The sequence below is a fragment of the Lagenorhynchus albirostris genome, chromosome 16, assembly GCF_949774975.1.
Source record: "Lagenorhynchus albirostris chromosome 16, mLagAlb1.1, whole genome shotgun sequence".
Lineage (NCBI taxonomy): Eukaryota > Metazoa > Chordata > Mammalia > Artiodactyla > Delphinidae > Lagenorhynchus > Lagenorhynchus albirostris.
In genome coordinates, this window is record NC_083110.1 from 78,265,676 (window position 1) to 78,292,413 (window position 26,738).

Consider the following 26,738-nt stretch of genomic DNA (forward strand, 5'->3'; position numbering starts at 1 on the left):
TGAAGATGAGTCTCAGTTTAGTCCTCAGAGCCCAGGGGAAGACCAGTTTGTGTAATGCCCATTACAGGCGTTTCCCGGGGCAGCTGCCTTCCCAGAAACGCTTCCAGACTGAACCAGACAAAGCTCGCTACCTGCCAGTGAAACGGCAGGCTGGAAAAACAGCTCTGGGACTCCACCGAGACTGTTCTGGAGATGAACCTTAAAAAGCTCCCTTCTCCCCTTACTTAGGCCAGGAGGCGAGGGGGTCTACAGAACCGGATTTCTGAACTCTTCCAAGACAATGCAGACATGAAAATGGGAAGACAGCGATTGTCTGCAATCTGCACTCCCGACGGGCAGAGACGCATACATAGGAGGCCAGTGTTAGCCAACCCGGAACTCTGGGGATCTCATGCTTTCCCACGTATTCTCCTTAAGACACTAAAACCAGCAATAACTCTTGGCAATGCAAACACATTCCTATTAGCTGAATAGGCACAACCAAAGATTATATGCCCCAGTGGTCTTGTTTTGAACTGCAAAAGAAGAGGCTAGATTTCAAAGGAGCTATGATAAAATTCTCCACCCCTGGTGGGCTCTTAACTCTTCCTGATGTTTGTACTACAGAAGGGGTTGACATTTCCTAGGGTTCTCTTTGAGCAAAAGCTTCAAAGTCGTTCTGAGATGACATTGCCAGCTTTCATGCATGTTTTAAAAGGGTAAAATACCTCTAGTGCCTAGCACGGGGCCTGGGGTACCATGAGGTCTCAATAACTATTTACTGATTAAAGGAATATGCAGAAAGAACTCAATAGAAAAGCAGGATCATCTTTAATCAGCAAAATCTTTCCCCTCTAAACTGTGAGACAGAATTCCACTGAACAGTGCCCGGTTCCTAGGCAGGACCACCACCCTCAAATCTAGGGACCAAATGGACCCTGCCTCCCCAAGCTATGCAGGACTTAATTTGCATAGCGGTACATGGCAGCCCTGAAGCACTTACTGGATGGAAAAAAAGAGAGAATTTGCTGAAGGTCTGAGACACTTTTCACATGGCATAATGTGTCTGCCTGATAACAGACTTCATTTTAATCATTTATATTCTTTTTCTGTGTTTGAGGAAAAAAATCAATATGTAGAGCAAGCATATATAAACTATTCAGTGTGACTTGCTTCTGTAATTAAGCTAAAATCTTGCATGTGGGTCGTGGGTGACCAAAGTTAGGGAAAAGTATGTAAAATCTGTCACCTACCTATACAAATATAGCTCTGCTAATCATTACATCAGGGATGGGCAACAGAGGATGCATAAGGGTCTCTGAGTTTGCCTTCAGAGGTCCTTTGTGAGATGCCTGCTGGGGTTAGACATGCCGGGGAGGGCCAAGGAATGCAGGCAGGCTAATGGCGCCCACAGGAATCAGGGATCCTAATGGAGACACAACCCGTAACCCTGGTCCTGGTCTCATTAATTCTGTGCTCTCACCAACTCTGTTCTGGGTTTATGACTATGTCTTTAAAGCACATGCTCAGAAAATTAGTAGGTTCGAGCAAAAGGAAGAACACTTAGTACCTCTGCTGAGTAACAGTTGTACCTAAAAATGGTTATGCCACCTGAAGAAAATCTCTTTGTTGCCACTTTTAGGAAAAGGTCAAATGAATTTCAAGCAATTAGCAGAAAGGCAGCCTTGAGGCATCATCAACTCAAGGAGTGTGAAAAGCCAGATTTAGGTCAAATGCTAGACAGTTGGGAGTTAAATCCTTAAAATAACATTTTAGGGAAAAGAACAAATAATTGGGTTTGATTTCAAGAACTGATGTAGTTTATTGAAAAGAGCCACTCTTCCTTTCTGACTGGTATAGTTATACCTCTTTTAAAAAGGCCAAATTCCTGCTATATTTCCTACTATACAATTTTAAAAATTAAATATATGGTGTGCCTCGGTCATGATCCAGCATTCGAGATTGGTTTTTTTTTTTTGGAATCTAGCAAGAGCACATCCATATATTTCCTTGTTTTTGTCAGCTGCCAAAACCAAGAAGCAATGACACTACAGCAGCAGTGAGCACACCCAGCACCCAGATCTTGGTTTCTAATACCATTTTCCCAGAAACCAGGGCTCCTTGGAGAAATGGCTGACTTTAGGACTGGGACGGGAAGTGTATAAGATAAACCTGGTGCATCTTGTCGCAACAGGAAGTAAAAAAGGGCTCATACACACGCAACAACGGACACATATCAAACGGACACAGGAGCCGACTGGAAGAATCCTCAGTGGCCAAGGCAGGAACAGTGCTTGATTATATCACAAAATATAAAATAAATACCCCCGAGTCCAAGCTTAGATAAATAAACAATTGACTATATAAATAAACAGGGAACATAGACAACTCTCACATGCAGAAAAATTCAAAACAACTTATGTAGCTCCTTCAACCTTCAAGGAAGTGAAGCATAATTCCTTAAGTGTGGGATGTGCACAGTGACTTCCTTCCAAAGAATTCAGTATAGAAAGGAAGGAAAGAAGAAATTTACAGTGGAGAAATTTGACAAACGTGACTTCAGTCAGCTGGTCAGAGTTGACATCAGCAGTGACAAGTCCTGTTGACAGTATGTGCCCTCGATGTGGTAGAACAGGCGCAGTACTTCATCTCTGTGGACTTCTCCTCAAAGCAGATAAGCCCAGTTCAATCAGGAGAAGAACATCAGACAAACCCAAGTTGACGGATATTCTACAAAACCCTTGACTCGTATCCCTCAAAATTATCATCAAAAGTATCATCAAAAGTATCATCAAAAACAGAAAGTGTGGGAAACGGCCACAGCCAAATAGAGCCTGAGGAGAGATGATGACTAAATGTAATGTGGTACCTGGATGGACGCTTAGAACAGAAAAAGGACATGAGGTAAGCACTAGGAAAATCTGAATAAGGCATGGACTTTAGCTAATAACAACGTGTCAATGTTGGCTGTGACAAATGCTCTACAATAATTTAAGATGTTAATAACAGGGGAAACTCGATGTGAGGTATATGGGATCTCTGTATTATCTTTACAATTTTTTTGGTAAATCTACAACTGTTCTCATAGAAAACACTTATTTTTTAAAATCTAGCAAAAGCAAACATTGTAAAGCAAGTATACTCCAATAAAAATTAATTTAAGAAAATCTAACAAGAGCAGCCTTTGAGGGAGGGAGAAATCAACTTCTATTCTTACCTGCCCCAAATCTCCAATGGGCATATTGCTGTAAACACGTGGAGTCCTGGGAGACACGCACTTCCTTTTGCCCATTTATGTGCGGTACCCATCGTGCATTCTCAATGGGTGGATGTTTGCCCTCAAAGGAGCAAAAATTGGTACTTGGGGAGGAGGTGAAAATTCTTAGGTATTACAATGGTTTACTCCACTCCAAAGCTTAAAACTACCCAACAAAATCTTATTCCTTAGTGTTTAATTTCCCTCTTTAAAGAGAAATTTAATTCAAAGTTTAATTAATTTAATTTTTCTCTTTAGGCAGGCAGTAATGAAAGTCCAATTGTAAAATGCTGGTATACGTCACTGAGAAACACACATCTTATGCTTACAGGGATGTGTGTGAGAAATGGGGGGTTCATGAGTATGTTTAATCAACACGAAAGGAAAATCTCACACGAACTCTCTACATAGGCATTATGTCAAAGTCACATAACAGCACTCAGTTCTGTTGTTTTTAACATGATTGTATGCACTTGGTTGTCGGCACTCTCGTGATAAGTTTAAAAATATTTCACACTTTTTAAGAAAAAAATAGGAGGATTGTTTTTTTTAATCTGAGCTTTAAATTTCAATTGAACAAAACCGCCTCATCACCATCAGGACTGTTTATTGAGCAACTATGAAGGAACAGTCCTCACTGTTTATGTTTTAACTTCAGAGAAATTCTAGAGTCAAGGCATAGGCAATGGCTTCCTCAGCCTTCACGTGATATGAAACTGTGAAATGAAATATTGATACACATGAATTCTCTCTTGGGAAGACAGGCTTTTTAGTCTAAACTCTGAGTTATAAATTATCATCCTTTCTAGAAATTATATGTTCTTCTAAATGTCCTCAGTCTCCAGGACCTTTCTCTCTTATTAAAAGAATTCAGGTTAAACTATAAAAAGCCATATATCATGAATTGTTACAAACGCACCATGAATATGTACATGTGACTAATAGGAAAACTGGGTGTGGGGAGTAGGGGACGGCTCCATACTATCTTTGCAATTTTTCAGTAAATCTAAAGCTACTCTGATTTTCTTTTTCTGAAAAAAGAATAGACATATATATACATATATGTATAACTGAATCACTTTGCTGTACACCTGAAACTAACACAACATTGTAAATCAACTACACTTCAATTAAAAAATTAAGAAAATGAGCATCAAGCAACTTCTCGAAAAAGAAATAAAGCTATTCTAAAATCACTTATTTTAAAAATTACATATCTCTTATTAAATACTTAATTAAGTTTATTACAACCATTAGTTCACTAAACTTTGAGGTCCTCAAGGGCAGGATAGCGTCTCACCCATTCTTGGGTCACAGGAACTTGACCTTGAACCTGAGACACAGCAGACACTTACATATCCTTGGACGAACAGATGAAAAGCTGAAAACAGAATTCGTCATCCAACTCTTTTTCTCCTAATATCAAATATGCTCAACACATCAGTCAAACATGGAGAGTCTTACCCAAGGATTATAAAAAATATATATTTTATAACGTCTCTCTGTTTAAATAATGCAAACCACTCTATCTCCTAGCATTATCCACATTTGTTATTTTAAAATATAACTTTTAAAAAAAGACCCAGTTCTATGATGTTGCTACAAGCTTGGGGAAGGAAAAAAAGTTGCAGAAACTGTAGGGAGACCTGATTCAATAGACAACTTTTCGGAAAATGATATTAAGGCCTTGCTAAGAGGTCACAAGAAATAAATGAGTTAGCAGAGACCACTGTGGAAATGTAGCCCAGAGCCCTCCTTGACTGAGTGGCGAGCAACCAGAAGGGGGGACACGGTGGAAACAAGCACAACGTGTTGGCTTTCTTCCTGCCCTTTGTGTGCTGACCAAAGAGGAAGCAAGAACACTGAAAGGACTGGCGGGGAGCGCGGATGAAGCCCTCACACGCGGTTGAAGAAAGCCAGGGCTGCCTCGGAGGGCAGGACTCACTGCCGGGGGCAGCGCTGGCCAGAGGCCTCCACACTGGCCCTCTGAGCCGAGACCTTGCCTCTGGAGTCCAGACTGATGAACCAGTCCCGATACAATGCACAAGGGAAAGAAAGCTGAAGATCTTCTGGGAGGCAGCCGAGTGCTACGGAAAGACTAGACGTCAGAATCTAGCTGTCAGCCCTGTCACTTCCTGTTCTGTGAGCTTCTGCATCTTCACCTACAAAGTGCACACAACATCCACCTTGCAGGGCTGCTGGGGGCACTTGGTGTGATCATACCTAGAGTATGTCTAGCCCGGGGTGGGGGGGAGGGTCGCAAACTACAGTCTGAGGGCCACACCCAGCCCACTGCCCACTGGCAGAGCTAAGAATGGTTTCATATTTCTTAATGGTTAAGAAAAATAAAAGGAGAATATTTCATGACACATGAACATTATAAAATTCAAATGACAATGTCCACAAATAAGTTTTATCAGAACACAGCCACACCCACCGGTTCACTCATTATCTACAGCTGCTTTTACACCGCAGTGGCAAAGTTGAGTAGCTGTGACAGAGATCATAGGACCCACACAGCTGAACACATTTACTGTCTAGCTCTTCATTTAAAAAGTTTGCCAATTTTTGCCCTGGGGCTCCATCCAAAGCAAAGGTCCTCAGTAACTGTTTCCTTAGCCTTCTCGGCGTTCTCTTAGCGCAGGGGTTCTTAACCTGGGGAATTATGCACACCCCCGACGCCCCAGCCCTGGCCCTTTTGAGTTGACTTGGCTGGGGAGGAGGGTGCTCCTGGCATCTCACGGTAAAGACCAGGGATGCTGGCAGACATCCTACAATGCACAGAACAGCCCCCTTCCCCTACACACATAACTGAGAACTACCCACCCCAGTGGCAACAGGGCTGGGGCTGAGGGGCCCTGCCCTAGTGTAAGGAGGAAGGCCAGAATGAATGAAGGGAAAGGAGAGTGGCTGAGATTTACTGAGCACGCCAGGGGCACTATGTCAGACAGCAGGGGAACCATCATCATCTCCTTTACAAATGAGAAAACAGACTCAGCAAGGGCTTGTCACTTGCCCAACATCACACAGCAAGGCAGAGGCTGTGCAGGAGTGTGAAGCCATTTCTGTATGTTCCAAAGCCTTCTCTCCTTCCACTCTGCCTGCCATCAACTCTTAAAAAACAGCTGAGTTCCCAAAGATATAGGGGTGCCACCTTTTATCTCGCTAATCCCTCTCCCAGAAGGGTGGGCAGAATCTTGGCTAGGTAGGTTATGTGAGGCCGGAACGAGAGCCTCCTGTGTGGCAGACGTAGCCTCATGGGGACTGTCAGGCAAGGGGTAGGGTTGGGAATCCAATGGGAGTTAAGAGACAGGGGGTGGAGGCAGAGAACAGACCATCCTAAGAGACCGCACAGTCTAGAAATAATGTTCCAACTTTGGAGTCACTGTACTTTTCTTATGAGAAGCCTCACACGAGGTATTTTAATAACATTATTTCCTAAGAGGAAGCGCTACTGGCTGGCTTGTAAGCTAATGTAAGCTCAATGTTCCGTAAGTCAAAAGGCTAACCATTGAGCTCTCTCAGCCAAGCTCAGGCACCACGGCTGGCCTGCAGCAACTCCTGCAATGACCAGAACACTCCCTTAGAGAAGAGGAAACTCATTCTCTCTAGGACTGGGACAGAGAGGCACACGTGGGGAGTTATTCCAGGTAGAACCCTAGCAGCCACAAAAGAGAAAAATGTCACGTTCTTCCAAGCAATAAAAGACCTCCAAAACGATTTTAAAAGAACCTAAACTCGCTACAAGGGGGTCAGCAATGTCTGAAAAGTCCAGGTCATCCAAGAGTGGTTTGTACCTCTCTGCAGAAATGGAGAAGCTCTCCAGGCACCCTCCGGCATTTGAATAACATGCAAAGGTTGAGTTCTGTCCCCTCTATCTTCTGTAGCACGAGGCACCTCCACGCCAGTGAGCGACCCAGTCCCTAGGCACAGAGGAAGGCTCAGAGCCCGTATCCTCACTGGGTGCCGAACACTGCACTAAGGGACAAGGAAGGAATAAAGCTGAGGCCACCACCCGCGGGGAGGGCACAGGCTGGTGAGAGAAACACAAATATAAACTAGTGATGACAGCACAGTATGATCCATGCCAAAGAGCTGAGTCCCAAGTCTTGCAGAGTTAGGGTCTAAAGCCAGCACAGAAGGCGAAGCGGTACCCAAGGCAGAGTTATCAGTAATCTTCTAAGTACCTTATGGTTTTTGTGCTTTTCTGTAAGTTCATTGTGGCCATTTCTTCTCTCCTGAACCCCGCTGGGTTGAGCACAGTTGAGTTTGCTTATTTTGGGGTCCCTGCTGTATAACGACATCCACTTGAAAAACCAGACTCGCTCTCAGGGAGTGAGAGACTTGCCCTGTTTCAGGTGGAGGAAGAGAGGAAACAGCAGACACCCGATGTCCCATCACGCCTCCCCCCGACCCCGGCCGATCCCCCGGCCACATGCTCCTTGGGGAGATCAGAGGATGGGTGTGAGAGTTAAGCTGCATGTCCTTAGCTTCTGTTTCTGCCATGTCCGCAGGCTCAATGCACACGAGTGAAGCGTGTGCGTGGTGGGCCTGCACGTCACGGAGAAGACTGATTAGGACAAAGGTCTGGGAAGGACAGACGTGGCTGGGCAGGTCAGAATGAGCTGCACAGAGAAGGTGCTGGTTAAGCTGGGGCTTCAGGAATGAGCAGGACACAGGTGGCAGGGACAAAGCAAATGCCAGTTCTGCACGGCAGTAAAGAACATGGCATATTTAGGCAACAGGCTGCCACGGAGGCGCAGGATGGCTGAGAGGGGGGAGCTAAGCCTCCACAGTGGGTACCAAGTGAAGGAACCTGAGTCAGATACCGTGAGAAGCTTCTGAAGGATGAGATGTCTCCAAGCCCATGATCTGAGGGGAGCTGCGGGATGACAATCTTATCTTCCAGAGGCTACTACACAAAGTGGGGAACATGGCTGGGCGGCTGTTTCCACATCGGGACACAGTCCATTAAGGCAAATGGGAACTTCCGGCTGGAGGTGCATAAAATCCACTGGAAGCCAGTGACCCAATCTCAGGCGTCAGAGCAGGGTGGGCGATGTGGACTGTCAGTCAGTGTATGCTGGAGGACGACGGTGAGGGGATCAGACCCACGCCCCACATAGTAGGAGCCCGTGTGTGGGCGGCGGCTGCTTCTGTCACTCACGGGAGCTCCCGCCCCCCCTTGCACAGGTGGATAGTGAGGCCGCAGGACGGAATGCCACGCCCAGCAGGAGCCCGGAGTCAGAAACGCGCCGAGGAAGAAACTCAGGGGAAACCAACAGTTAAGGGGCAAAGCCGAGAAGAGGAACCAAAGGCAAGAATTAAAAACATACGAAAGGGCCTCCCTGGTGGCGCAGTCGTTGAGAGTCCACCTGCCGATGCAGGGGACACGGGTTCGTGCCCCGGTCTGGGAGGATCCCACATGCCGCGGAGCGGCTGGGCCCGTGAGCCATGGCCGCTGAGCCTGCGTGTCCAGAGACTGTGCCCCGCAACGGGAGAGGCCACAACAGTGAGAGGCCCGCGTACCACAAAAAAACAAAAAAAAAAAACATAGGAGAGCAAACAAGAGCGAACAGGGTCTCAGGAGCCAAAGGAAGTGAGAGTTTCAAAGGAGAGTGAATCAGCGTCAAGATAAGTAAAATAAAGAGCGAGAGGCATGCTCTGGCTTCAGAGGTTGAGAGGCCACCCATGACCTTGGCAAGAGCGGTCGTGATGAAGTGCTGGGAGTGGAAGCTGCTACAGAGGGCTGCAGAGGACCTGCGGGAGGAGGGGGGGGGGAGGAGGTGGGGAGGGAAGATGAGACGACCCCTCCGAGAAGGCTGATTGCGGAGGCGTGAAAGGGGATGGTTATTTGAGGGGAAAAACAGGGCTTGGTTTTCTCAGCCGTGAAACAAAGCAAATGGAAATCAATGCAGCAGACTCTACCTCTGCCATTTTAATTAGCAGCTATTCGATCTTTCAGATCGTCAGTATGCTATGGGAAGCTCTGGTTTCATGTTCTAATCCTTTTGCCTTTTTACTTTCCATTTCACATACTATTTCCATCGTTTCATTCTCCTGTGAGAAAGCTGGAAATTGGAAATTTCCTGGAGTCTTCAAAGGCTGAGCTCAACTGAGGTCATCTCACAATCAACCCCATCTTGATATGTCTTCCCTGGATCCAGAGTAAATTTTTTTAGGACATGAAATTGGAGGTTGGTCCCTAAAGAAACTTTAAGCTCTCCATATCACCTTACATTGGGGTGGTAGTTTTTAGTTAATGTATTTTCACACCCATTGTTTCATCTCATTCTTACAATGACCCTAAGAGGGAGGAAAGAGCAGATAAGCTTATACTCGGGTTATAGATCAAAACAACGGCAAGTAAACAAACAAAATGCCGGAAGCTCTCTGATGCACACAAGGTCATGTTCTCTCCCCATGCTCTGTTCTTTCAACTACGTGATCAGTGGCAATGATGCCTTGACTCTTGATTTGTACAGGACATAATAATACCCCATTTGGATATATCTCCATCATAGATGAGAGAGAGAGAAAAAGAGAATCTGAGTACTTCTGCCTGCATCAAGTTGATGCCTGGGCCTTCCCTCAGACCAATTAAGTCAAACTGTCAAAGACTGGCTGAATGGAAAGAAGGCAGCAAGGAATGAAACAGGGGAGCAGGAAAGCAGGATTGCAAACCTAAAAGCCTGTATTCTAAGGTCCTGCAGGCATAGTTGTGCAGCAAAAATATTCATGAAGTGGGTATGTTCTGCATACTTGAAGATACGCCCCGTTAATGTAGTTTAAAGTTACAGTTACTAGTAGTATTACTTATATCCCATCTATTTTATAAGATTGCTGTCTCTTGCATTACTCAATATTTAACGAGGCCTCCAACAAAGTAATGATGACTAAATGTCTTGAGGCCATCGATCATATACATACCTCTACATAGAATATTTGTAATAGCACATTAACAGACATTTACATGTACCCTTTTCATGCAAGGTCTTAGTGGTTAACCACCAATTAAGGGGGCACATAGTAATTACAGAGCCATAAGGCTGACTCCACAGCCACATGCTGAGATGAGCCCCACGGCATTACGACAAGATGCTGTTCCCCAAACCACCCAGGTCGCTGTTCCCTTAAATAATGTCAGTGACCTGGAGTTATTTTAGCCACTAGGTATGTGCCTACTTCTTGCCTGGTTCTAATCCTGGATGCAGACCCCTAGAGGAGGTGGGACAGCAATCAAACAACAATGGCTTTTCCTAGTTTTCTACAAAGATGGTGCTGGTGGCCCCCGGCCATCAGGTTGTCAGCTTGGCCAGGGCAGATGTACCAGTTCCCCCTCTGGTATGCCTCCTGATGTCTGCAAGGTGGCTCGCTGGTAGTAAGGATGAAGCTGGAGGTCAGAAACTAGAGCCAACCTGAACTAGTCCATTCCAAAGGCATACTGAGAACCTTTATCAGCTTGTTGCTCTGATCACCTCCAAGGTGGGCTGCCAGATAAAACATAGGACGGCAGTTAAATCTGGACTGTGATAAACAACAATATCCCAAATATTGCATGGGATAGACTTATGCCCAAAAATATTCACTGTTTACCTAAGTCCAAGTTTAACGGGGCATCCTGTACTCTTATTTGCTAAATCTGGCAACCCTACCACCAGGGGAAAACTCCCATAAAGGCTTCCACCACCCAAGTAACTTTAGATTGTTCCGTATTTTTATATTATTAATTAGTGCCTATGAATATTTTAAAGATATACTTCCTTTACAACATAGTATACCTCTCTTTTTCTGAATCTATCGTATCGTCTCTCATTTTTGCAAATTAGTAGCATGATGAAATTTTCTTTAGTGTCTTAAGTTTTTCATCTAGGAAACAGTATCAGTGTCACCGTGATTGACTTATACTTTGTATATTCCAGCTGCAACAGTCTCCATGAAGCAGAAATACTGAAAAAGTTTAGATCTGGCATTTGGCTCCTTTAACCCAACCTTTCTGAATGCTCACTTTCAGCTGAAAGCCTCTTTAGAAAATAAAATAATGATGTAAATCATATTATCATTATGGACACAAAGGTGGCCCACTGCAGCCCTTCCAGAACACTACAGAACATTTTCACAATCTCAACTGCTCTTTTAAAAAAATCTGTTTTCTATTATAAAAAATACTCTAAAAATAGTTCCACATAACACAAGGACAAAGCCATCTGTATGATCTCTCCAAAGAGCTCATATTTCTATAGATTTTATCCCTTTCCAACTGTTCCAACAATTCTGAAATTTAAGAAACTCACTTATATTTGTCAGACAAAACTCATCAAAATATGAAATTTCATCACTAATATTTCAATTATTTTATATTATTCTTTTACATCATAGAAGACTCAAATCAAACATGTGTCAAAGTAAACAAAGCATAAAACTGCATTAAAACTCATTACAGAGACTTCCCTGGTGGCGCAGTGGTTAAGAATCTGTCTGCCAATGCAGGGGACACGGGTTCAAGCCCTGGTCTAGGAAGATCCCACATGCCGTGGAGCAACTAAGCCCGTGTGCCACAACTACTGAGCCTACGCTCTAGAGCCCATGAGCCACAACTACTGAGCCCACGTGCCACGACTACTGAAGCCCACAGCGCCTAGAGCCCGTGCTCTGCAACAAGAGAAGCCACCACAATGAGAAGCCCGTGCACTGCAACAAAGAGTAGCCCCCGCTCACGGCAACTAGAGGAAGCCCACGCACAGCAAGGAAGACCCAACACAGCCAAAAATAAATAAATTTAAAAAGTTGCATTAAAATGTTTCTACCAGTAATTGATCGATAAAACTGAAATGTTAATGAAATAGACATGAATATAGAAAAAGATCCAGCACTCAGGTAAAATGAGCTGAAAGCTGTATATCTGGAAATGTTATCCCTGGTGTGTGCTTGAAAAAGTAAGCTTCCACAGACACAAACAGGGTTGAGAGACTCATCAGAACTGTCACATCAAAACCAGTCTGTATTTTATCTTCTTCATAATGAAGATTTCACTTTATAAGGAAGGATAAAGTTGGAATTAAAATAAAGACAAAACCTGAATAAGAGAATATTAACGCAGTTAATGTGATTTTTAAACTTCAGTCATTGAAAAGTCAAGAAGAAAAACAAAACCAAAAAAACTGACCTTTGTGTCTGCGTTTGTCACTGGGTTCCACGGGTCTCCATTCAAAAGAGAGGCACTGACCACTTCGTAAGCTCCTCTCCCGTCCCTCGTGCCGGCCTGTTGCACGGAAGGTACGAATCTGCTTCCCAAGTTCACCCCTACAACACAAAGAAAAAATCCCCATGCTTATTCCAGTCCGGAAGAGTTTAGCATCAGAAGTATGACATCAATGACTCAATGAAAATATCTGTAAGTTGAATAAGGCCAGGGAAACACCATAATCTATTAAATCATAGCCAAGTGTTAAAACTGATTAGTTCTCTGTCAATCGAACATAAAAAATCTTGTAACAAAGAAAACAAGAGCTAATTTTTTCCTTCAAGCCCTGTGGCATGTGCTGGGTGATTAGCATAGTCAAAGTATATAATTCTGTCCTTCGACGAGCAACAAAAACCCACGAGCCGTGACTTTTTAAATGATGAATTAATGCTTTGCCTAAGATCAGCTCTAGTTAAAGTCTCAGGGCTTTAGCTATATTAAGACTAAATCCATTTACTTAAGTTCCAGCGAATCAGTTCAACACAATGCCAACTCTGCTCTCTGTACTCATGGAGGCTAATTTTATGTACTTATGGGAGTGATTCTATAGACAAAATTAATTTGTCAAGTTCAGACTGACTAGACTGGTTCACGGAAAAAAAAAAAATCAAGTCGTTCTATCAACTATTATGTGATCTTGTTTCCTGGGGTACTGTCAAACCAGCTAATATACTGACCCAGGTCCAGTGTAGCCCCATTTCCATAAACAATCCTAATGGAAAGGGTAACATTTTTCTCCTCCGGGGAGTGTACTGCTTTCTTAACAAATACGGTAATTTCTCCGGGCTAGCTCCCCTATGAGGTCACCCTCCTGCTATTCGGTGTGACCACAGTCTATCCCTCAAGGTAAAGGACAGGAGCTGATTCCTCACATGTGATTCCCATTTCTTCAACCAGGACTCATAATTTTCAGACCTGAGTCACAACACCACAGTTTCAAGTTACTAAAAAGTTCGCATTTTTGGGCACAAATGGTATTGAAATTTTAATCCTAGACATTTTACAGGTCCCCAAATACTTTTAAATCCACACCATTTTATCATCCTCCGTGTGGAAGTCTGCAGTTCTATTCAGGTTACAAAAGGATTACTACTTGAGTATTAACTGTCTGACACAGCCTCTCTGGAAAATTCTCAAGCTGGTTACGAAGCGTTTAAAACTCTCAGTTGTTGAGCGCCAAGGGACCAAGGATGAACCGAAAGTTGGGACTATGGCCAATGGCAGAGGGGATGAGCTGGGGCCGTCGGCCACATGGGGCACTAGAGGGAGAGAGAGGACCATGGGCCCGGGGAGCAAGGAGAGCAGGCCTTGTGGTCTCAGGGCTGGGATGAGCTGAGTTTTCAGGGATGAACCTGTGTTGGAGAGATGAGGGTTCCAGCCGTGCAAGCGGAGGGGGCTGGCTCCAGGTGGTGACATCTGTGGACATCAGTGGAGGGCAGGATGGAGGAAAGAATGGCTGTCTGCATGGAATTCATCAGAAGTCTTTCCTGGCTGCAGAGGGGGCAGTCACTGATCGCACAGAGACCTTGAATAAATGAACTTCACCCAGTGGCTTGATTTCATGCCCTTCAATGTGCTCCAAGATGGTGCAGAGTCGTTACAAGCATGGGTTTTGGAGTAAGACACACCCCAGCATCACTACCAACCCGACCACGTATTAGCCATCAGTCCTGGTCCAGTCGTTGGCCCACTTATCTGTTTGTTCATTCATTCACTCACTCACTCGTTCACCAACTATCTATTAAGTGCTCGCCTTATGATGGGCCCTCTAGACCTGATGTCTTCCATTCAAAAAGCCCATTCTTCCTGCTTCAGCCCAGGACACCCTCTTGTCACCTGGAGCCAGCCCCCTCTGCCTACACTGTGGAGACCCTCGTCTCTTAAATACAGCTTCGTCCCAGCACACTTGGTTCTCTCCATCCTGTATATCTAAGAGAGGGACACACATCAAGCTGCCCTCGTGACCTGTATTATTATATTGGGAGAGAGACGGCTGAATGAATAAGACCATTTCAGAGAGTAACCAGGACCCTGAAACAACAGGGCTACATGCTGTCCTTGTAACTCTTCTGTAAATCTAAAATGATTTCGAAATAAAATTTAATGAGAAAAACAAGGTGGTGGTAGAGTGGGGGGGTGGCTACTTCTGATGCACAGGGAGGAAAGACCTTTATTTGTTGGGATGGGAAGCATAGAAATGAGACGTGAAGATGAGAACCTTCCAGCCCCATCCAGAGCCGCGGAAAGAACACGTCAGCAGATGGTCAGCAAGTGCGTTCCTTTTCCATAAAACGAGGCAAAGGGCGGGGAGGCCCGAGGTTGGTCATACACAGGAAGCGTGAAGAACACCAACTGGTTTTATCGGCATTGCTCTCTAAGCTTTACCAAGCCCCGGGTCTCTTACTCAGGACCCTCAGTGGGATTCCCATGTTGGAATTTACTGAAACAATGTGAGTTCCGATCCAGTTACACAGCTCCTGCAGAGCAGGACTAAGTGCAATTAACTGAACTTATCTTGAAAGAGTGCTGGTGTGTTGTTTGAATTGGATTAAGAAGGCTTTGAAATACCCACAATTATGGGGTGAAAACGGCAGATCCGTCTGAACTTTCCCCTCAGCCAGTGAAAACCATGCCACGTGCCAAGAGTTACCCTGGCTGACATGTTAATCTTCTGAAAAGTCAGGTAAAACTGTTCAGAAAGTGACTGCAAACATTTTCAGATTTCCTCTACATAAACAAACCAATTTGATTATAAGCTACTCCTGGCAGTTCTGCTAGCTTAAGTTTCCAACGCAAGTAGGTTGTTAAATTGAGTACTTCATCGCAAATCCAATTGCCCAAGGCTTGTTAGACCTAAAACCGGAGTTCTGGATCACCCACCACCCGGCCGCAGAAGACGCCACGGTTTTCATGGCTATTCCGGCCGCAATGCTCGAAGGCATGGAAGATTATCACCCAGGCCTCAGCGACCTAGAGAAAATGTCTTCACATTTAATAGGACTCATTCAGAAGCTGCCTGTCTCAGCAGAAAGAGATGCGGCCATGAAATCCAGGTCTCTTGGTTGCCTCTGCCAGTCGGGGAACCAGGAGAGGCAGCAAGGCCACATCCTTGACTTGGGGGAAGCTGGGCAGGGCACCTTCATGGGGTTTCCTGTTCGATCATCAAACTGAAGCTGCATGAACCAAATATAAAGAACATTCTTAGTCCCCTGGACCTTTATCCTCCAAGACTCCTAGGAGCAGAGAAAGACAGTTACTCACTCTCCTAAAGGCAAAGTGTTCCAACCACTGAACATTTCCCTTTTCACCTACATATTCCAACGTCTTAATCAAAAGAAGTCCTTCGGGGCTGATTTTTTTTCCCCCTCTAAGAGGCTTTATTTTCTAAATATCCCAAGGAGAATTGAGAGGCAGACTCTGCCAGCACTTGGGGAATGTTGTGCAACCTTTTAAAGAAATTGAATAACTATACTATTTGCTGAGTACAGTATTTATGATCTATCTACATGGATAATGAAGCCATCTCTCGGCTTTTTTAATGGTTGCACAATATCCCCCCAGCAGTATATGGAGTCAGAAGATGGTTTCTTATGAGCTTTGCTTATGTATTTATACACTGGTATTTCTTTTAGATGATGCAAATAAAAATTTTATTTGTGCTGCATGGATAGACAGAATAAATTATACACAGCTGTGAGATATCAGAATGCATTTTATGGAGTGATCTTGTTGACAAACCATAAAAGCAGGCCACACATTCAAGCCCTGGAAACCCAGGGGAAAAAAATATGACCTTAGAAAATATACAGTTTGTACACATTTTGTTTTTCCAAATATTTGGGCATCAACAAAACTCAGTTGACTAAATAAAAAATGTGAATGTGAATAGCTTATCTGGAGGAGGAACTTCCAGCTTTCTGTCTGTTGAGTAACCAGATACATGACTCGTCCTTTTGATAAAATGGCCAGTTTGCTTCAGTCTCATGGTGGAAAAAAAGCATATTAGAATATTTGGGTTCCTACCACGATTCTCGTCTGTGACAATCAGCTCTGCTTTCCCATGAGGGATGTGTGTGCCTTCTTTGCTTGTCTGAGTTTGTCATCTTCAGACCTGATTATGCCTGGTGAAAAGGGAAGTTACAGACCCAGTTCCTTAGGCAAGAATCTTTACAGCCATGGCTTTTAAGGTCTTAGAAAAGCCAGCAATGAAGACACCCCCAAAAGTGACTTCAGATCTCCCCTCCGTGTGAATCACCCAGAGCCTAGCTGCCCATGGAAGTCTTGCCTCGTTTCTGCTCCGGCCAAGCCCCCTTGGCCTAGCTTACTAAGGGAGGTCCGGACCACCCTAATGCCCACCTAAGGGCTTCAGCTCATCAGAGGTGAAGATGGACACGGAGTTCTGCGATCATGAACCATGAACACCTTGGAGCCACAAGACTTGGCTCTGGTCTTGACTCCTCTTTGATTTACTGCCCTCAGTCAAAGTGTGCATCTGAGGTTCTGCCCTTTACAAAATGGGGACCATGTTCTCTCCCCCACTAATTCTCATAGGGTCAAGGAAGCTCAAATAAGTCAGTGTAGTCAAAGGGCTTTTGAAAAGCTTAACGTATAAGATCAGACTAGGATGTCAGAATCCAAGTTTCCAGACTCCTAGACAGTGGTTCTCCAACCAAACCATGCTAATAGTGTGAAGATGACAACTTCATATCCATCATTAGAAAATGTGGACATTTAGGTACTTACTTGGTGGGTATCCATTCAAGCTGCCCAATGGGCCACTGGGGTAACAACCTCTAATAAGATTACTAGTCAAGACAAAACTTAAAACATCATGCCTGGAATTCTGGCTTTAAAGGGAAATCACTATCATTCCCTACATGAACCTAAGAGAGGAGAATTAATCTGAGGTACCAAAAGTAGGATTAAGATAAATATTCCTGGGCTTCCCTGGTGGCACAGTGGTTAAGAATCCACCTGCCAATGCAGGGGACATGGGTTTGTGCCCTGGTCAGGGAAGATCCCACGTGCCGTGGAGCAACTAAGCCCATGCGCCACAACTACTGAGCCTGCGCTCTAGAGCCCACAAGCCACAACTACTGAGCCCCCGTGCCACAACTAGTGAAGCCCGCATGCCTAGAGCCCGTGCTCCCCAACAAGAGAAGCCACCACAATGAGAAGCCCACGCGCTGCAACGAAGAGTAGCCCCCGCTCACCGCAACTAGAGAAAAGCCCGTGCGCAGCAACAAAGACCCAATGCAGCCAAAAATAAATGAATTAATTAATTAATTTTAAAAAAGATAAATATTCCTTAGAAAATCTAGCTGGGGGGAAAAAATTGAGGCAACCATTATGAACTGCAAAAGAATCTGGGGACAAGGCCCTGGTAATGCATAAAGCACTTTTATTAGCTCCAAATATCTGAGAGCTAAAGAAAATCTTATAAAATTGACTGAGCAGCATCTTGGTTCAGAGAAATATGGTGGCAACATTCCCATAAAGGACAAATCTATCTCCTTGGTTCAGATTCCTATCTATAGTCTTTTCCAAATAACAACGTCAATCTCTCATCTCATCTGCAGACTCCATGGGTGATAATTAGGGATGTGATTTTTAGTTTTAATTTTTAAAAATTTTAATTGTTTTCTTTATTTTTGGCTGCGTTGGGTCTTCGTTGCTGTGCACGAGTTTTCTCTAGTTGTGGCGAGAGGTAGCTACTCTTCATTGCGGTGCACGGGCTTCTCATTGCAGTGGTTTCTCTTGTTGTGGAGCATGGGCTCTAGGCACACGGGCTTCAGTAGTTGTGGCACGTGGGCTCAGTAGTTGTGGTTCATGGGCTCTAGAGCACAGGCTCAGTAGTTGTGGCACACGGGCTTAGGTGTTCCGCGGCATGTGAGATCTTCCCAGACCAGGGCTCGAACCCATGTCCCCTGCAGTGGCAGGCGGATTCTTAACCACTGTGCCACCAGGGAAGCCTGGGGGATGTGATTTTTAAATGGTATAGCTCGAGGATGTTTAAAAAGAACCATGGCAAAAGTTAATCTAAAAAAGAGTAAGTCTACGGTGGAAAAACCTGAAAAACACTATGTCACCCAGATGATAAAGGTCAACGTCAACAACCGTAGTCCTGTTGTTGGGATGTACTCTTCATAGGATATGATGAAAATGACGCTTTACCTCTGTGATCTTAATCCCTAAAAACCATAACCCCAATCTAATCTTGAGACAAATGCCAATACAGTGCATCCTACAATAGATTTGACCAGCACACCTCAAAACTATCAATGTCATCGAAATTGTCACAGCCAAGAGGAGCCTAAGGAGACATAATGACTAAACATATTGTGGAATCCTGCCTGGGACTGAGGAACAGAAAAAGGACATTGGGTAAAAAGTAAGGAGACTGGAATAAAGTATGAACTGTAGTTTAAAATATTATGTCAATATCGGTTCATTAATTGTAACAATTGTACAATACTCAGGTAAGATGTTAATAATAGGGGAAACTGGTTATGGGGTGTAGGGGAACTCTCTATATTGTCTTCTCCATTTTCCTGTAAATATAAAACTATCCTTTAAAATAAAGTCTATTAATAATCAGTTAAAGATCTAATCTACATCTTGCAAGAAGAATGTCATTCTAGAGCAATTCAGTATCAAAAGGCTCAGAGATGAATGGCTGTTATCGCTCATGGCTCCAAATACCAGCGAACTGGAGTCTTTACCCTTCATCTCTCTTCTAACATTGTTATTTGTTCAGATGGAGGAAAGATGCGGTGACTGCCGTCAAGTGAAAAGCATAAAGCAATTGACAAGGTTTCCTAGAGTATAAGAAGGCAGAGGTTATGTAAAAGTAGTTGAGCCTTAGGCAGTAGAAAGGCCCCTCTAAGTACCTCCAGGGAAGTCTACGGAACATAGAAACAAGTTGCTATAAAAACTGGATTTTTTTTTTTGGTTATTGGCTACGAGGCTCTGAAATGGTACAGAAATTAAAAGTTGGTTTAGGAAGGTGACACCAAGTGACAGTCACATAACTACTTTGATAAAAGTATGTTGAAACAGAACCAGATTTGCTCAGACCTTAAGATTGTAATTATCTACACCGGAAGGCTGATTTATCAAGACATAGCCTCATATAAGGGAAGAAGCTGCGGTATTTTGAGTCAGAAGAGGCACTGTGCATCCCCCCACAGGCTACATGGATGCTCTTGGGCCAGTCTCCTGCCCTCCTTGATACGCAAATCCTTTACATGTCCAGGAAGGCCACCAACCAGTGTCCACCGCAGAGGGCTGGCAAGAGAACCAAGTGACATCGTGGACGCAAAGCATAGGTGGCTGCCATTTAGATTAGTTTTAGTTTTTGTTTTTTTTAATCAGTCTTTGGAAATGAAGACACCAAAATGCTCTTGCAGGTTTTCTTCTGAGCATTAGGGCTATGAATTCATTGTGTTTCTTCTTTATGTTTGCGTGTAACTCTGATTTTTCTATAATCAGACATGTTACTTTTATGATGGATAAAAAATTTTAAAAATCAATCATTTGGACTCATGATGACAAATCAACTGATTTATGACGTTTTACTTTCTTACCAGCTTTCCTGGCATCACAGATGCACAGCCCTGGGCATTTCTGAGGACACAGCCCATTTGGAAATGAGAGCAATCAAGTACTATGGAACAATTACAATTTTCAAACGATATTTTATACGTCATTTCAAAATTCAAAGAAAGCTAGTTATTTCTTCCCATAAATGTTTCAAATGGATTAATATTCCAAGCACAAGTTGTCTCTACTACACATAAAAATAATTTTTCATGTCTCAAGTGTCTTCTATCTGTGGGAAGCAAGGTCACTTACAACATTAACTTATATTTTTATATTCCTTTGCTGGTCAGTGGAAGCTAATGCAAGTCCTATTTTATGAATGGTGAAACCGAACTACAAAGTTATATAGGTTATTTCTAATGTTTCCCAATAATAAATGGCAGAATTAATGACAAAACCCAAGGCCTTTGCATTTCAAATGCAGCCATTCACTTTGTCCTTCATCACAGGGACAAAGACGTGCTGCAGGAATTCATCTGTAATATTTCTGGGGGTGGAGGACAGGGGTCAGAATTTTCCAAAATTGACTTTGCAAGAAATAAGGTAAGGGAAAAATGGAACCAATTATTAAATTCTTACCCCAGGAGCAAATTTTGGAAGTGAACAGCAAAAGGACAAAAATAGAAACTTGTTTATCCCATTCACTACTGTAAACCTACTAGATGGAATTAAACAATGAGAGAGCAGCCATTTAGCATCTATGCTAAAGACCCCGTGCCATCTAAGGGCACTAATATCCTCGTTGCACCACTGTCATCATCGACCACCTCCTGCTGAAATATACTCCCAACTCAGCAGCACTTAGTGACTCTGGCTTTCTTTTTTTTTTTTTTTTTTTAACATCTTTATTGGAGTATAACTGCTTTACAATGGTGTGTTAGTTTCTGCTTTATAACAAAGTGAATCAGTTATACATATACATATGTTCCCATATCTCTTCCCTCTTGCGTCTCCCTCCCTCCCACCCTCCCTATCCCACTTCTTCAACCAGGGCTCGCTTCTCCACTCATACTCCTTTCCCCTGCCTCCTTTCCTCCTGGGGGGACTTGAACACCTCCCAAGTCTCAGCTCTTGGAACTGATCTTCCCTCCCTACTCTTACTGTCCCTGAGAGAACTCATTAATTTTTAAACTGATGTTGCCCAAATCAATATTTTTCCATCTGGCCAATTCATCCAAGCGCAGTCTGTATCACAATATCTGCTGGACACCAATTTCAATGTCTTGTCACCGTCGTCACCTCAAACTCAACCAAATGTTTCCCTCCATCCCCCAATTAGAAAACAAAACATTTTCCATCCTACATGTCTTTCCAGAGCCAGCACCATTCACCACCACTCCTTAAGTCATGTGGCTGGGCGACATCTTGGGCATGGTCTTTTTTTTTAATCCCCACATTCAACAACTCCAGTTGGGTATTTTGTGCTTTGATTTTGCTTCCTTCTGTTTTCTAAAAACTCTACTTTCTAGCTGAACCCTTCTTTGTAGCCTCATCACCTACAGGCTCCCCCTCCTCCAATCTTAAAGGAGAGGATACATTTGATAAGAACAAAAGTCTACAGCAAGGTTTTCCATCAAGAGAACGTGAACACAAATGCCATAAGGCAGTAGAGAGCTTAGCGTGCTCTAGAGCAGAAAGGGTCAGTATGGCTAAAATGGAGTGAGGAATGGGATGGACGGAGGTATGAGCAGAAGTATAGAGGGTAGACGAGGCCTAGAGCATGCTGGGCCCGCTAAGACAGTGCTTGGATTTTATCTGAGTACAGTTGAAAGGCATCATAGGATTTTATGCAGCGTAAATCTAATTCAGTTTGGAAGAATTCTCTGCCTGAGAATGGAGTGTGTGAAGACTGGAGAAGAACGGATAGATGAAAACTATTCATAGGGCAAAATGCAATGTTGAGCACAGATTCCATAACTAATAAACATTTCTAGATTACAGTGGTGAACACGAGTTAAGCAAGTGCTATGCACCAAACCGCATTCTAATCTTTTATAAATTTCACCTGTTTAAACTTCACAACAGCCCTAGGATGTTTTTCCCCACTTAGTAGATGAAGAAACTGAGGCACAGAGAAGTTAGGAAACTCACCCATGTCCAAAAAATTGTGAAGCCAGGAAGTGAACCCAGACAGCCAAGTTCAAGGATCTATGCTCCAGCCACATCATACGATAAACAAACAATCACTCTGGTCAGGAAACACTCGGAATAAAATACACATGCCTTCCTGAGTCCTATAAGTTCTGGGACCTCATGCCCTGAGAGCTCCATCTTGCCACCTGTGCTGTGACTACACTGACCACCCTTCTGACCCTTCATATGTCCAGCTATGTCCTACCTCATTGTCCTTTGCATTTGCTGTTCCCTCTCCTGAGAAGACCCTACTCTCAAACCTCTGCTCGCCCGCAAATCTCATGACTTATGTCTCAGCTCAGACATTACCACCTCAGACGGGCTGCCCTAATTCATACCCTTCCTTCCATCTGAAGCTTCTCTCCAGCCCATCATCCTATTTTGTTCCTTTTATAGCACTTACTGGCATCCAAATTTGTTTATTTCCCCTTTTGTTTCCTCCACCCCACCCCCAAATCTAAAATGGCAAGTGATAGGGGCCTTATTTGTCTAATTTACTGCTATGTCCTCATACGCAGACATGTACCAATTTAATGAATTATTACCAAACAAAGTAAAAGTTCACATGACCTTGGGATCATGACAATACCAGGCAGGGGTCCCGAGGCATGGTTCTCATCATGGAGGTTCTGACGGGTGACTGACCTTTAGCTCACCCAGAAACGTCTGGCTCCTTACAGGTTGCTGCGCAGAACCAAAGCCACATGAGCCTTATTTATAAGCCAGAATTCCAACTTACTTATTTTTAATGAAAAGGAACTGGCAAGTCAACCAGAATCCTCATCTAAAGCATTTTGCTCATTATCTTCCCGGCAGGAAACCTTCCTTGAAAAGCTAAATTAAGATCAGAACAGAGAACTAAGGGACTAGAATAGAAACTGTCATCACGGAAGCCTGACACTTCCTTCTCTACTAGAAATGTGTACCTGCCATGCTAACCAAGGGAGCACTAAATCCCAGCAGGAACTCAGCTGCACACCAAGAGTATAAGTGCAGGCTGATTACTGGAACTTGAATGCCTTTTCTACAGACTTGGGGAGTTTTTGAAGGCTGGTTCTGCAACACTTATGAACTCACAATGTGCTTGACCCTCATACCACCATTTAGAAACACTTCACTTTCTTTATGAGAAAAATGCTCTAAGTTTTCACTCGGGGAAGAGCTTATAGACCTAAACCCCATGTGTGTTTATGAGAAAATATGTTCAGAATTCCACAATACAATACCATGGCCATATCCTCTACCTCCTGTCCCTGCTTCAGGAACTTCCCCTTCTCCACTTCTCCACCTGCTGGGAACTCAATTGTAGGGAGACTGTGGCTTGGGCCGGATGGTGGGGAGGAACAGGGCAAGAGACGGAGTCTTGGACTTGAAGGAGAGTGAGGATGGAGGTTGCTAAGTTAGGGAACACCTGCCTAAGTCATAATGACCAAGGGGAAGGAAAGTGTGGCTATCAGGAGGCAGGTGCCGATACGATTTTTATGACTTGAATTTTCTAGTTATTAACTTTGCCCACTGAATTCGGGGGGCCCTAATTTAAATAGTCAAACAGGACACCCCAAATGATCATGACATAGGATTGGAGTCCTGAGCTCAGAGAAGTTTTAGCTCTATGTGATTTGACAAATTGACTAGGCTTCTAGAATGAGCTAGGATGGTGTTCAACAATTTTGATTAGAAATACTTTTGTTCTCAGTTTGTTGAAACTGATCAAGGTGCTTACCTGTCTTTAAGTCTTTGCTTCACCTCACACAGATAAAGTCAAAAAAGTAAAGAAAACTGTTCAGCTTAAGAATTTTCCAGGATTGGTTCAAGATGGCAGAGTAGAAGGACGTGCGCTCACTCCCTCTTGCGAGAGCACTGGAATCACAACTAACTGCTGAACAAACATCAACAGGAAGACACTGGAACTCACCAAAAAAAAGATACTCCGCATCCAAAGACAAAGGAGAAGCCACAATGAGACAGTAGGAGGGGCACAATCACAATAAAATCAAATCCCATAACCGCTGGGTGGGTGACTCACAAACTGGAGAACACTTATACCACAGAAGTCCACCCACTGGAGTGAAGGTTCTGAGCCCCACGTCAGACTTTCCAATCTGGGGGTCCGGCAATGGGAGGAGGAATTCCTAGAGAATCAGACTTTGAAGGCTAGCGGGATTTGACTGCAGGACTTCGACAGGACTGGGGGAAACAGAGACTCCACTCTTGGAGGGCACACACAAAGTAGTGTGTGCATCGGTACCCAGAGGAAGGAGCAGTGACCCCATAGGAGACTGAACCAGACCTACCTGCTGGTGTTGGAGGGTCTCCTGCAGAGGTGGGGGGGGGTGGCTCTGGCTCACTGTGGGGACAAGGACACTGGCAGCAGAAGTTCTGGGAAGTGCTCCTTGGCACAAGCCCTCCTGGAGTCCACCATCAGCTCCACCAAAGAGCCTGTAGGCTGCAGTGCTGGGGTGCCTCAGGCCAAACAACCAACAGGGAGGGAACTCAGCCCCACCCATCAGCGGACAAGAGGATTAAAGTTTTTCTGAACACTGCCCACCAGAGCAACACTCAGCTCTACCAACGATGAGTCCCTTCCCTCAGGAAGCTTGCACAATCCTCTTCAGACAGACTCATCTACCAGAGGGCAGACAGCAGAAGCAAGAACTACAATCCTGCAGCCAGTGGAATGAAAACCACATTCACAGAAAAACAGACAAAATGAAAAGGGACAGGACTATGTAGCAGATGAAGGAACAAGGTAAAACCCCAGAAAAACAACTAAATGAACTGGAGAGAGGCAACCTTCCAGAAAAAGAATTCAGAATAATGATACTGAAGATGATCCAGGACCTCAGAAAAAGAATGGAGGCTAAGATTGAGAAGATGCAAGAAAAGTTTAACAAAGACCTAGAAGAATTAAAGAACAAACAAGCAGAGAAGGATAATACAATAACTGAAATGAAAAATGCACTAGAAGGAATCAATAGCAGAATAACTGAGGTGAAAGAACAGATAACTGACCTGGAAGACAGAATGGTGGAATTCACTGCCACGGAACAGAGTAAAGAAATAAGAATGAAAAGAAACGAAGACAGCCTAAGAGACTTCTGGGACAACATTAAATGCAACAACATTCGCTTTATAGGGGTCCCAGAAGGAGAAAAGAGAGAGAAAGGACCTGTGAAAATATTTGAAGAGATTATAGTTGAGAACTTCCTTAACGTGGGAAAGGAAAGAGCCACCCAAGTCCAGGAAGCATAGACAGTCCCAGGCAGGATAAATCCAAGGAGAAACGTGCTGAGACGCATAGTAATCAAACTGACAAAAGTTAAACACAAAGAAAAATTATTACAAGCCACAAGGGAAAAACGACAAATAACATACAAGGGAACTCCCATAAGGTTAACAGCTGATTTCTCAGCAGAAACTCTACAAGCCAGAAGGGAGTGGCACTATATATTTAAAGTCATGAAAGGGAAAAACCTACAACCAAGATTACTCTACCCAGCAAGGATCTCATTCACATACGACAGAAAAATCAAAACCTTTACAAACAAGTAAAAGCTAAGAGAATCCAGCACCACCAAACCAGCTCTACAGCAAATGCTAAAGGAACTTCTCTAGGCAGGAAACACAAGAGAATAAAAGGACCTACAAAACAAACCCAAAACAATTAAGAAAATGGTAATAGGAACATACATATCGATAATTACCTTAAATGTGAATGGATTAAATGCTCCAACCAAAAGACACAAGCTTGCTGAATGGATACAAAAACAAGACCCATATACACTGTCTACAAGAGACCAACTTCAGGCCTAGGGACACATACAGATTGAAAGTGAGGAGATGGAAAAAGATATTCCATGCAAATGGAAATGAAAAGAAAGGTGGAATAGCAATACTCATATCAGATAAAATAGACTTTAAAATAAAGAATGTTGCCAGAGACAAGGAAGGACACTACATAATGATCAAGGGATCAATCCAAGAAGAAGATATAACAACTGTAAATATTTATGCACCCAACATAGGAGCACCTCCATACATAAGGGAAATGCTAACAGCAATAAAAGAGGGAAACAACAGTAACACAGTAGTAGTGGGGGACTTTAATACCTCACTTACACCAATGGACAGATCATACAGATGGAAAATTAATAAGGAAACACAAGCTTTAAATGACACAATAGACCAGATAGATTTAATTGATATTTATAGGACATTCCATCTGAAAACAGCAGGTTACATTGTCTTCTCAAGTGCACACGGCACATTCTCCAGGACAGATCACATCTTGGGGCACAAATCAAGCCTCAGTAAATTTAAGAAAATCGAAATCATATCAAGCATCTCTTCCGACCACAACGCTCTGAGATAAGAAATCAATTACAGGGAAAAAAAACCTGTAAAAAACACAAACACATGGAGGCTAAACAATACATTATTAAATAACCAAGAGATCACTGATGAAATCAGAGGAAATCAAAAAATACCTAGAGACAAATGACAACGAAAACATGACAATTCAAA

The 26,738-nt window shown here is 43.6% G+C and overlaps 1 protein-coding gene across 1 annotated transcript in view; it reads right to left on the bottom strand.

The window, feature by feature from the left end:
* ADAM12 (ADAM metallopeptidase domain 12) overlaps positions 1-26,738 on the bottom strand; it is a 389,351-nt gene that overhangs the window by 316,255 nt on the left and 46,358 nt on the right. Inside the window, exon 2 of the mRNA XM_060125655.1 lies at positions 12,402-12,538. Within this exon, the coding sequence (XP_059981638.1) occupies positions 12,402-12,538 (137 nt within the window). The remainder of the gene's footprint in view (positions 1-12,401; positions 12,539-26,738) is intronic.